Raw genomic sequence first — 12,161 nt, forward strand, 5'->3', positions numbered from 1 at the left:
ACCATGAGAGATTCGTAATCATAAGAAATAAACTGAAGGTTGCTGGGGGTGGTGGGAGGATGGGGTGACTGGGTGATGGCCATGAGGGAAGGCACGCGGTGCACTGAGCCTTGGGTGTTATACAGAACTGGTGAACCACTGACCTCTACCTCTGAAACCAAGAATACATTATATGTTATGTAAAAAAATAAAATAAAATAAAATCCTATGTGTACAAAAAAACTTGAACAGATAAGGAGCTGCTTCTTAGATGAACGAAATGATGGTTTCTGGAGATGGAAAAGCATTCTCTTCTCCTGGTGAAGATTCTATGATGATCATTGAACTGACCACAAAAGACTTAGAATATTACATAATCGGAGTTGATGAAGCTGTGATAGGGCGTGGGACTCTATTGGAAAGAAGTTTTACCGTGGGTAAAATGCTAACAAACAGCATTGCATGCCCCAGAGAAGGAGATTGCAGCGATCTTCACTTTTGTCTTATTTTAAGAAACTGCCAGGGCCACCCCGAATTTCAGCATCCACCACCGTGATCAGACAGCAGCCGTCAACATGGGCACAGACCTTCCACCAGCAGAATGATCATGTTTGCTGAAACATGGTTTTGGTTAGCACTTTTTATTTTATTTATTTATTTTTTTTTTAAAGATTTTATTTATTTATTTGACAGAGAGAAATTACAAGTACACTGAGAGGCAGGCAGAGAGAGAGAAGGAAGCAGGCTCCCTGCTGAGCAGAGAGCCCGATGTGGGACTCGATCCCAGGACCCTGAGATCATGACCTGAGCCGAAGGCAGCGGCTTAACCCACTGAGCCACCCAGGCGCCCCTGGTTAGCACTTTTTAGCAATGAAGTGTTTTTTTATTAATGCCTGTGCATTTTTTAGACATAAAGCAATTGCACACTAAATAGACTACAGTAGAGGGAAAACATGACTTGTGTATGCAATGGGAAACCAAAAAATTTCTTTAATTCACTTCATTGTGCTATTGCTTTATTGCAGGATTCTGGAACCCTGAGTTGTAAGAAAAATGTCTAAAAATACAGATTACTTTTCCCAGTGCTAGACACATAGTAGATAGCATGCGATCACGAAATACATTTCAATGCACTTCTATGGCCCACGTCCTTCTTGTCTTACCATGACAGCAGTTAACGGGAGTTGGACATCCATTTCCTTACTGAATATGCATAGACTTGTTTTTGTAAGCCAGACCCTTGCGAACTCATTGGTCACTTAACTGAATCACTGTGAGCTCATTGTTTTTAGTCAAACCAGTTAAGGTAGGGATACAAGTCTACACAATTGTCTAGATGTTTTTGTTCTGTTAAAAACAAGATCTAATCATCAAGAAAACATCAGAATAGAAGTCATCGGCTTGGCCAACAAAAGCAAAACCAACAGGATCACAGTGTGCCCAGGTGGTGTGGGCAGGACCAGCCAGGCCAAACCCCAGGGCTTTCGATGAATGACCTTAAAGCCACAGCCCAACATCAGAGAACCCCCTAGGAGCCACACCTGCTGTCACATCTGCAGAGCAACAGTCAGGTGAGGACCCCCTCCCCCCACTGGTGGGGCCAGTCCCGTCCTTGTGTATATATTGGGAGGCTTAAGTCAAAGTCAATGCTTTTAGTCCATTCTAGGGGCTCTAACAGCTCATAAGAAGAGGATGGCTTTTTAGACAGATTGGTCTGTTCTGATGCTCATTTACTTTTCCCTTTCTAGGTTTTGAAATATGCATCCTTTTTTCTTGATGCCCGCGCTTTGCTTGGGAATAGTCTCAGCTCCTACAAAATTTGGTCGAAGTTTAGATGCTCAATGGATCCAATGGCAGGCAACCTATGGGAAACTCTATGGCATGGTTGGGAACATCTAAGCTGTCTGGAGGGCCCCACAGAGAACATCCACGCTGGTGGGAGTTCACAGCAGAGAGTAGCCTCTGGAGGCCGCTCTTACCCAGAGAGGAAACGGGGCCCAGTGACTGTGCATGATGGGGACAGATGTCCTGCTGTGTGGTTGCTGGAGAGTAGCTCCTGGAGCATCAGCCCAGCCCTGGTCCAGGCCCCTCCTCCTCTCTGTGAGCACATCCACTTCGAGTAGGTGAGTTGGCTTTAAATAGAAATAAAAATTGTAGGTTATATGTTTGTCTCTAGAGTGAAAGACGGAGGAGAGCAGTGTGGGAGAGGAATCGGAAAATGCTTGAACGGCGGTGAATGCGTCGGTGACCTGGTGAGGGCGGCTGGGGTTCCTGAACCTTTTCTTCTCTCTCTCTTTGGTACTTCGCCAAAGAATTCTCATCCTTGTCAACATTCTACCTTCTTTTCCTTGAAGACCAGTGAAGAATTCAGACACATGATGAACGACCTTAAAATCCAGAAGGACACAGAGGGAAAAGTGTTTGAAATACCCTTCTTTGCTGATTTCATTGTACCTGTGGACAGGAGACAGGCAGCCGGGGTAAGTCCTGTGAGTCTGAAGGATCCCTTCTCACCAAAAAAAGGATCACTTCTTTCCAAAAGTAAAGCCGAAAAGAAAACAGCAGCTCTTCGATGGGTCCCTGCTGGGGCACAACACACCCTCGCTGTGTTTTACAAGAGTTTTCAGATTCATGGGCTGTTGGCAAAGCCTTGCTGTTTGTTGTTTAGGCTGAGAGCTTTCTAATTTGGTTTCAGGGTCTGTGTGCTTCTGGCTGGGCTTTTAGGGAAGCCGGTGACCTCAAAGTACACAAGTTCCGGAAAACAGGCCAAATTGTGTCGCTGAGTGAGCGGAACCCGCTGGACTATTCTTGGTCTCAAGGCAGTGAGGGCTGCTGTGGTGGCCTGATGAATTATGCCTTCCAGTATATTCTGAACAACGGAGGCCTGGACTCAGAGGAATCCTATCCATATCGTCCAGGGGTCAGTGGAGCTTTTCACGTGTCTCCGTCCAGCTCTGCTCCTAGTCACATGCTTTTCAAGAACACAGATACCATATTTAATATTTGCATTTTTTTTATCTTTTCAAAAAGATTTTATTTATTTATTTGACATACAGAGATGACAAGTAGGCAGAGAGGCAGGCAGAGGGGAGCGGGGGAAGCAGGTTCCCCACCAAGGAGGGAGCCCCATGAGGGGCTCAATCCCAGGATGCTGAGATCATGACCTGGGCCGAGGGAAGAGGCTTAACCCACTGAGCCACCCAGGCACCCACAATACTCACATTTTAAATGATGAACCCTAGAGCTGCAAACTGTCAGGACTGTCATTAAACCAGACAAGCCAGGCACAGTGCCTGCCTCAGTGGGGACCCCATGACTATTTTTATTTCTGTGTTACAGGGAGACATACATACCATTCTCTACAGGGTACAGATTTCTCTGGAATGAACCAGTTCTTAAGGACACTAGATCCTGAATAATTCATTGAACACATACAAAGTAGTTTTTCAATTTCAAAACAACCAATAGCGTTTCAGCTCCTGGGATGCTTTACGACAAATTTGGCTTGGAAATCTCTCACCTGTAAGCTGTCTTGAACTCATGCTCCCCAGGAGGTGGATGTAGTGATCAAGTCTCTTCCCCTTTCCCTCTGAAAGGACAGACCCTGCGCATACAGACCCGGGAATTCCTGCTGCCAGCCCGGTGAGCTTGCCTCCGCAGGAGAAGTCCCTTGTGCTGGTGGTGGCAGCTGGGGGGCCCGTCCCTGCTGCTCTCCGTGCAAGCCTGGACACCTTCCGGTTCTATAAAGAGGAAACGCATCTGTCTATGGAGAAATAGAGGTAGAAAGATCGGAAAACCACCCTAAGATACAGCAGGAGTGACACGATGGTACGCAGAATTCAATGTAGAATTTGGGGGGGGTGTGGATTTCACACATAACGCCTGCACCCATAACATTTATGCCTTCTGTTTCCAATTGTCATGACCAGATCCAAATCCCCATGATTTTAAACACATTATCAATATATTGAAATGGCTACATAATTTGATTAGTATAGCTTGCTTTACTTTTTTCCAGTTGTTAGACCTTAAAAAATTTTAAAGAATGTTACTACTGAGATTAACACTGGAAAGGGTCCTTAGGCAAGTCATTTTGTGTTCTGTTGTTTTTGTAAACTCACATCCATAAGGTGAATCACAAGAGATATTTTTATATGCCTCTTGACTATTGTTTACAAAAAGATTGCTACACTTTGTGTTTCTGCTAACATCAGAGGAGGGCCTAAGCCCCTAGCTTACCTAAACAAAACTGCCTGACTTTTAATCTTAGCTGGATTTATAGTGCAACTGAATTTTGATACATCTCCCTTACTGTGGCTGATAGGCTGATAAGCTGTCACTACCCCAGGTCACGCGGGAAACCTCAGCCCAACATTAGATTTTACTTTCAGGCATTTATAATGCTCTAAACCGCAGCAGTGAAGACCTGAATCACGGTGTTCTGCTGTTTGTTTAAGGATCTGAAGTAGAAGAATCCGAGAACCAAAACTATTGGATTATCAAGAACAGGTATAGAAAGCCAAGAATACTTATCTTGGACATTGAAAAGGGAATCCTTTTTGGAATTGGTGCTTGGAGACAAGTCCCCCAACCTTTGTTTACACAAGTGTGCTCAAGAAGCGTTTACCCCACGTGGCGGGAACACAAGCATATCATGGGACAACCACAGGAAGGTACTGTCTCAAGCTGGGGGGGTCCTGCGATAGATTTCCACCACTGCATTTCTAAATTAGATTTTTACAAACTCCAGAACACATCTGGCTTGAAGATTTTCCTTTTCCTGCTCATGTTTCAGTTTTGTGAAAGGTCTGGGAAAGAAGGACTGTGTGCTGGGTTAGAACTCGAGCATGAACATGAATGGCCTCTTCGGGTTCTTCCTGAATCTGTCCTGGCCTCTCGTGCCCTGCTCAGGGTCGGGTGTGATTGTTCATGAAGGGAAATGTGTTTGTTCCTCTGGAATCATTGGCAAACCCTGGCTTCTTTCAACTGGGGCACGGACTGGGGCACACAGGGTTCCATGCTGATGGCCAAGGCCCTGGACAACCAGTGTAGAATGGCCACCGTGGCCAGCTTTGCTGCTATGTGGGAGCTTTCAACCAGCAGGAATGCTAAGTGGAATTTGTGCTGAGGTTGTAGATTAGTAAAAAAGCCACAAGGTTTCTTTCTACAGCTTTCCCAGCTTTGAAGTCCCAAGTGTGCGGCAAAGGCTGTCTCTGTACTTCGCAGTGCAGGGAGGGCACCTCTGCTATGGCAGACTCGTTTCCTGCTTGTTGGGGACAGAGGACCCCCTGGGCGCCCTCGCACCCGCTGTTTCCCAAGGAGCTTCGTATCCAGATAATCCATGTACCATTGTGACACATTTTGGGGTGTCCTCCCTGGCCCCCACAGTCTCTTCCTCTAAAACTCCCTGATATGTTTACAGACTACTAGCTGAGCTGGGGTCTGCAGAGAGAGAAACCCAGTTAGTAAATGAGGGGTGGGAATCTGCAAAGACTAAAGAGGACATAGATTAGAATGAGGATGAATAACAGGGGTGAAGGGGAATGGGAGGTCCAGGCTTCCAGCTATGGAATGAGTAAGTCCCGGGAATAGAAGGCACAGCATAGCGAATATCGTCAATGGTGTGGTAATAGCACCGTCAATGTACAGTGTGAGACTGACAGACACCAACTATCCTTGAGGTGAGCATAGCGTACTGTACAGGGTTGGCAAATTATTGGGTTGTGCACCTGAAACTAATGTGACATTGTAACAATGTTACAGATGTAACAATCATTTATACTCAAAACAATGGGACCACCCAGTATTCTCCCAGTGGACCACTGGCCTATCCACCGATATCCTAGAGCCCAGTGACATTTGGACTCTATAAGAGTTAAAGTAGTAACATTTTACCTCCCTTCTACTTTGAAGTTTTTTATTAAAAAATAAAACTTCATACATTTTTTTAAAAAATGAAAATCCAAAAGTTATTAGACAAGTCTGTCATGCAAAGGCTTTTACATCAGTAACGAGCGAAGTGGTAACATTCCTCATATAAAATCCACACAGTCAAATCCCAACTTGGGTCTTCAATGGTTCATGTGTTTTATCCCGTATCATAAGATGTGGTCGGCGTTCAAACAAAATTCATCTTCTCGATATTCGGTTCCCAGTCAAGGCCTTCTGTACGCCCTCATCTCACACGACAGGAAAGCTGGCCATGGAGGCGATTCCACAGTGGTTGTCCCGGTCCTTGGCCAACAGCATGTAGCCCTCCATGCCCCAGTTTGTACCCCAGCTGAAAGAAGACAGGGTTTGCCATTTATTACAAACAATCAACCACATTTCCCGTCATGAACCATCACACCCGACCCTGAGCAGGGCACCAGAGGCCAGGACAGATTCAGGAAGAATCCGGAGAGTCCGTTCCTGTTCCTGCTTGAGTTCTAACCCAGCACTGAATTCCGTCCCCAGACCTTTCGCAGACGACGAATGGAAACACAGAAAAAAGAAGCTCTTGGGGCCAGATGCATTTCAGAAATGAGAAGATTTTCAAGTTGAGAAACGCGATGGTAGCAAAACCATGGCAGGACCCTAGCAAGCTACTGCCGTCATCACATGAGTATGTCCCTTCCCCCTTAATGGCATAAACACATCAGGGATTTCAGAAGCGTGCTCAAGGGTTTGAGGATCTGCCTCCAAACACTGATTCTAGAAAGAATTCCCTTTTCAATTTCCAAGGTAGGTGTTCTTGGCTCTTTATACCTGTTCTTGACAATCCAGTATTTTTTGTCCTCCGATTCTTCTCCTTCAAAGCCATAGCCAACCACCAGAACGCCGTGATTCAGGCGTGTATTGCTGCAGCTTGGATCATAGTAAATGCCTGGAGAAGAGAGATTCAGTGCTGAGTGGGAACACCCAAGTGACATGATAACATGTGACAACAACCTAGTGACCACAGCAAGGGCGGCATCTCAAAATCCGGTTGTGATAGCAATTGAGATAAGATTTAGATATCAGATCTTTTCGTTTAGCTAGGCTAGGGATTTAGGACATCATCTAGTACTACCAGAAATATAGGTTGTCACAGTCTCTTTTGTGAAGAACAGTGAAGAGGTGTAAAAGAGCACTTGTTGAAACTTTGTCATTCTACCATATGATGTCAGCCGAAGAAGCAGCAGAGAACAGAAAATTACTTGAGTCAAGGGGTTCTTTCCAGTGTTTATTTCAGTAGTAAAATTCCTTGGAAAATTTCAAGGTCCAAACATTGGAAAAAAGTGAAGTAAACTATACCAGTCAAGCTATGTAATCATTTAAATATATTTATAGGGGTGCCTGGGAGGCTCAGTGGGTTAAAGCCTCTGCCTTTGGCTCAGGTTATGATCCCAGGGTCCTGAGATGGATCCCCACGTCAGGATCTCTACTTGGCAGGGAGCCTGCTCCCCGCCCCCGCACCCTGGTCTTCCTGCCTCTCTGCCTGCTTGTGATCTGTCTGCCAAATAAATAAATAAATAAAATATTTTTAATAATTAAATATATTTCTGAAGTGCTTAAAAGCCTGGGGATATGGGTCAAGTCATGTCAAATGGTGACAACAAGCACAAGGACTACATATACAGAATGAGCCACCATGCTAAATCCATACCCTCCTGAGTCCCACATACAAAAAAGCCCATCTTGTTGTATGTCATGCTGGTTACCCGTATTTTCAGGCCAATTTTCTGGGTAGACAAATGCTCACCTGTTTTATAGAACTGGAACGAATACGGGCTTGAGTCTACAGCAGCAGAGACGGGCCCCACAGTTGCCACTGTGGTCATAAGACCATGCTCCTCGTTATAGACGCGCCAGAAGGTAGTCACATTGGCGGCAGATTTCTCAGGCCTGTATCTGCAGTAGCCATTCTTTCAAAGGTAAAGGGGAAGGGACTTGATTAATACCGTCCACCTCCTGGGGAACACGAGCTCAAGACAGTTTGCAGCTGAATGATGTCCAAGTCGAGTGTGTTATAAAACATCTCAAGAGGAAAAATATGATTGCTTGTTTTGAAAATGAGAAATGAGGCAATATCTATTGAATGAGACACTCTTTTGGTCTACTTGTGCATAGATTTTTCACTCTGGAGATCTGTACTGTATTTAGAACGATATTTGTATTGCTGTGTGGCTGAGAAGTGGGAACACCTGTATGGTAACCCTCTAGGTGGAGAACTGTACCAGGCTAACAGATTTTAATCTGTTCTGACCATGTGCAGATACAGAGTCTACAGTCTAAAATGAGAATTTGAAATATAGGCTTTGTTTTACTGAATATACTCAACTTGATAAAAGATAAGGAAGTCTGTTTACCCTTGCAAGATACGGGTAGGATTCCTCGGATTCCAGGCCTCCGTTGTCCATAATATATTGGAAGGCAAACTCCATCAGGCCACCACGGCAGCCCTCATTGCCGTGAGACCAAGAGCAGTCCACGAGGTTCTGCTCGCTCAGTGACACAAGTTTGCCCGTTTTCCGAAACATCTGTCCTTCAAGGGCACCAGCTGCACTAAAAGCCCAACAAGATTGACACTGACCCTGAAAACAAAATGATACAGCTCTTAGTCTACAAAGTTAATAGCAAGACTTGACAACAGCCCTGACATCTGAAAACTCTTCCAAAACATAACAAACTGTATATGGTTTCTCAACTTCCATCACGAGGGCACTGGTTCCTCTTGGCTTTGCTCTTGGAAAGGGAGCTGCCGAGTACTGTCTCACCTGATCCTTCACGGGGGTCACGTAGCCTTTCTCTCTCCAGTCCACGGACGAGGGGATCTCAGCAAAGAGAGGTGCTTGGAACACATTCCGGTCCTCTTGCTTCTGGATTTTAAGGTCACTCAACACCTGTTGGAATTCTTCACTGGTCTTCAAGGAAAAGGAAATAGAATGTTGACAAGCATGAGATTTTTTGGAAAAAACCCTTAGAAGAAGCACAAAACATTCAGCAACTCCAGCTGCACTCACCAGGTCACCAAAGTCATTCATTGCCATCGTGAAGCTGTGTTTCCCTTGGCTGTACTCCTGGTTGTGCTGTTCAATCACTTTCAGATTCATCTCCCACACTGTTCTCCTCCGTCCTTCTTCATCCTGGAGACAAACATGCAACCCATCCTGTTGATTTCTATCTAAGCCCAGCTCACCTGCCCCAAGTGGATGTGCTCACAGAGGGGAGGAGGGACCTGGACCAGGGCTGGGCTGGTGCTCCAGGAGCTGCTCTCCAGCAACCACACAGCAGGACATCTGTCCCCATCATGCACAGTCACAGTGCCCTGCTACCTGCCTGGGTACCAGGGGCCTCCAAAAACTACTCTCCACCGTGGACTCCCACCAGCATGGAACATTCCCTGGGGTCTCAGTGGACAGCTCAGATGTTACCAACCTTGTTGTATAGTCTCTTGTGGGCCGCCTTCCACTGGGACCAGCGTGCATCTAAGCTCTGATTGGGTTGTGGAGCAGCTGAGGCTATTCCCAGGCAAAGGGCAGCCAAGAAGAGAGAAGGATGCATGTTCCAAAACCTAGGAAGGGAAAAGAAATGTGCTTTGGATTAGACCAACCATCTAAAGAGCCATCCTTTATTCTGAGGTGTTAGAACCACTCTGGTACAGTAAAGACATTGCGTTAATCCTCCCACGTGTTTCCACGGGGCTGTGGAGAGGTGGTGCGTGCAGGGGGCCTGCTGGCCTGTTCCCCGCCCTGCAACCCGCAACCCACCTGCTGCTTCCAGGGCATGTAGATGGCAATACAGGGAGTGACAAGCCCTGAGTCTGGGGTGTAGGGGTCAAGCTGCCATGCCTGGAGGGACCAGGCCCTGGAAGAGTGCCTCCCCAGAGCCCTAAACCCCTGGCCCCCAAGGCTGGTACCCCCCTCCCCATGTTTTAAGGGGTAGCCCTTCCCTTCGGGTCCAGGCTGGGATCTCACCTGAGGCAGGTGCAGTCAGAGGTGCAGGTCGGAGGTGTCCAGTACGCCTGCTGATGGGTAGGAGACTGTCCATTTAAGCCTGGGATTTGGCCCTGCTGGTCCTGCCCCTGGCACCTGCCTGCACAGCAATTGGCTGAGCCAGCCTGTGGGCGGGGTCTCTGTGCCCTGGAGCTGGGGGCCTTGGGGCATGTGATAGCTGGGTCCCTACTTGTCCCAGGGGAGATTGTGCCTGCCTCAGGGCACCCGGGAAAGTCAAGTGAGAGGACTCGGGAAAGCCCTGTAGAAGGGGATCCAGCACCTTCCTAGGGACCCCGATCAACTAAATAACAGGAATTTATGTGTTGGCAGGTGGTTCACAAAAGGAGGCTCACAGGGAGCCCCAAGTGGGTTTCCAGCATCACCCTGCCTATTCTCTAGTCTTTGCTTAAAATCTCCCTGAGGGCTGAGAACAGGATAATCTAGTCTTATTGTTCCTGTTAATTCCAAGCAAAGGGGCAGCTGGAGGAAGTAGAGCCCTCGGGTGATAGTGTTATCACTGTTTCAGGAGGGGCTGCCTCTGCTCTTGGGAGAATCTGGAGACAATTGCTATTGTCCAAACAGGGGATGCCCTGGGCAAGGCTCAAGTGCTTTCCAGCAAAGGAACTGATGGCAGGAGTGTCCAGGGAAGGTGTGGTGTTTTGGAATGTTCCTGTCCTGACTGCCCCCACGGGGATTCTTCCTCCCTCCCAAGCCTTTCTCAAAACCAACAGAAATGATTTACTTCCAGAAAAATATGGTTTAACAAAGGGAAGAAAGACGGAAGGTAGAAACTGCTTTTTCCCCCCCACTCTCTGCCTCATGGATGATTGTGTTTCTCAGTGTCCAATGTGCTTTTCTCGAGATTTAAATTTAAATGTTTTAGAAAAACAGCTCTTCTAAAGAGGAAAAAAAAAAAAGCGTTCATCAGCAGACCATGAATTTTCCCTCTGATGACCAGTTTGCTCTTCTTAGGAACACGATTCCACGCATCTAGACAGTGGGTCACAGCCACCTTCTCTGGACCTCCGTCCGTGAGACCCCCTAGTGAGCCTCCACACATCTCCAGCCCTTCTCTGCTCTGCTTGGGGAGGGCAGGGAAGAAAAGGGTTCCATATAGGGGCCGGGAGTCAGGGCGGGGCCGGCATGAGAATTCTGCCCCTCTCGGCTAGTCCTCCACCCTGGCAGGCTCCGCAGCACCCCCAGACGCAGTTTCCTCGTGCAGGATGTGGGGCAGTGATTTGATTTTCCTCAGAGGACGCTTGTGAGACTGAATGAGCTAACACAGGTCATGCATTAGCATAGAGTAGGGCTCATTCCATATTGCTTTCTTGTGAGGTCCAAGGGAAAATCCTTCCAAAGGTCTCCCTTAATTTAGAAAATATTTATTCAAAGATTTGTTACATAGGCCATCCCTACTTACTTCTTTACTTCCGGGAAGCCAGGTTACCACATAATGAAATGAACCCTAAAGTATAGGTAAATAAGCTTATATGATAAAAAGCCAAGCTACATCTAGTTAACATTCTTTTTTTTTTCTTTTAGCATTTTATTTATTTATGACAGAGAGAGAGATCACAAGTAGGCAGAGAGGCAGGCAGAGAGAGAGGGGGAGGCAGGCTCCCTGCTTATCAGAGAGCCCGATGTGGGACTCAATCCCAGGACCCTGAGATCATGACCTGAGCCAAAGGCAGAGGCTTAATCCACTGAGCCACCCAGGTGCCCCGTCTAGTTAACATTCTTAAATCATGCTCCCAAACTGAAATACAAGGGACACACATATCCTAGGACTATGTCCACAGTACCTAAAATATTGTCTCACGTTTGACCCGTTAAGCTAGAGCTAATATCACATTTTCAACTACAGATAGCTTATTTTGCCTATTACAAATTAGGAGGTCATCGAGGGTGTTTCTCTAAGAGCGGTCAGAGTAACAGCCAGATGATGTTTCATACCCAGCAGCATGGACGAAAGTGACGAGGGGCAACACCTGTGTGCGTGAGCACGTGGGGTCGTGGGAACTCTCGGCCGCTCTCGGTGCGGGTGCAAACAGTAAGCCACTCTGGCAGGGGCTCTGCGGCTTCTTATAACAGGAACTGCACACCCGACACTAACTCAGCATTTCTAGGGTCCGGTTTCTACCCACGTGAGCATGTTCTTTTACGCATTGTAACTTCCAGCGTGAAAACACAGGAGAATGAACAAGCACCCTGTAGTACATTCACACT

The 12,161-nt window shown here is 46.8% G+C and overlaps 2 protein-coding genes across 4 annotated transcripts; one reads left to right on the forward strand and one right to left on the reverse strand.

Annotated features, from left to right (window-relative positions):
• Window positions 1–1,278: 1,278 nt before the first annotated feature.
• LOC309847281 (procathepsin L-like) lies at window positions 1,279–3,963 on the forward strand. Of its 3 annotated transcripts, none has more exons than XM_082697233.1 (5): window positions 1,279–1,550; window positions 2,156–2,231; window positions 2,334–2,459; window positions 2,675–2,899; window positions 3,576–3,963. In XM_082697233.1, exons 1-5 carry the CDS (start codon window positions 1,471–1,473, stop codon window positions 3,723–3,725), a joined length of 657 nt encoding a protein of 218 aa, XP_082553359.1. In that variant the 5' UTR covers window positions 1,279–1,470; the 3' UTR covers window positions 3,726–3,963. The 3 variants fall into 3 exon arrangements, 2 of the variants coding, with proteins under 2 accessions (XP_082553359.1, XP_082553360.1); XM_082697234.1 differs by having other exon boundaries at window positions 1,299–1,550; window positions 1,728–2,231; XR_014302372.1 differs by lacking the exon at window positions 3,576–3,963 and having other exon boundaries at window positions 1,299–1,550; window positions 1,728–2,231; window positions 2,334–3,568.
• Window positions 3,964–7,511: 3,548 nt separating this feature from the next.
• LOC309846304 (procathepsin L-like) lies at window positions 7,512–9,989 on the reverse strand (the record flags this gene model as incomplete). Its single annotated transcript, XM_082695180.1, has 7 exons — window positions 9,918–9,989; window positions 9,379–9,514; window positions 8,964–9,086; window positions 8,718–8,864; window positions 8,310–8,534; window positions 7,703–7,865; window positions 7,512–7,519 (listed from the first exon to the last, which is right to left on the reverse strand). The coding sequence occupies exons 2-7, from the start codon at window positions 9,502–9,504 to the stop codon at window positions 7,512–7,514; spliced, it is 792 nt and encodes a 263-aa protein (XP_082551306.1). The 5' UTR covers window positions 9,505–9,514; window positions 9,918–9,989.
• Window positions 9,990–12,161: the final 2,172 nt, after the last annotated feature.

Source organism: Mustela nivalis (genome assembly GCF_964662115.1).
Source record: "Mustela nivalis genome assembly, chromosome: 13".
In the NCBI taxonomy this organism is placed as follows: Eukaryota; Metazoa; Chordata; class Mammalia; order Carnivora; family Mustelidae; genus Mustela; species Mustela nivalis.

What these genes read in the sequence shown, in the direction of transcription:
- LOC309847281 (XM_082697233.1), top strand. Translation starts at nt 1,471, where the DNA reads ATGACCTTAAAGCCACAGCCCAACATCAGAGAACCCCCTAGGAGCCAC. An exon ending in ATCTGCAGAGCAACAGTCAG is followed by an intron (nt 1,551 to 2,155) that starts GTGAGGACCCCC and finishes GTTTGTCTCTAG; the next exon opens with AGTGAAAGACGGAGGAGAGC. An exon ending in ACAGGAGACAGGCAGCCGGG is followed by an intron (nt 2,460 to 2,674) that starts GTAAGTCCTGTG and finishes ATTTGGTTTCAG; the next exon opens with GGTCTGTGTGCTTCTGGCTG.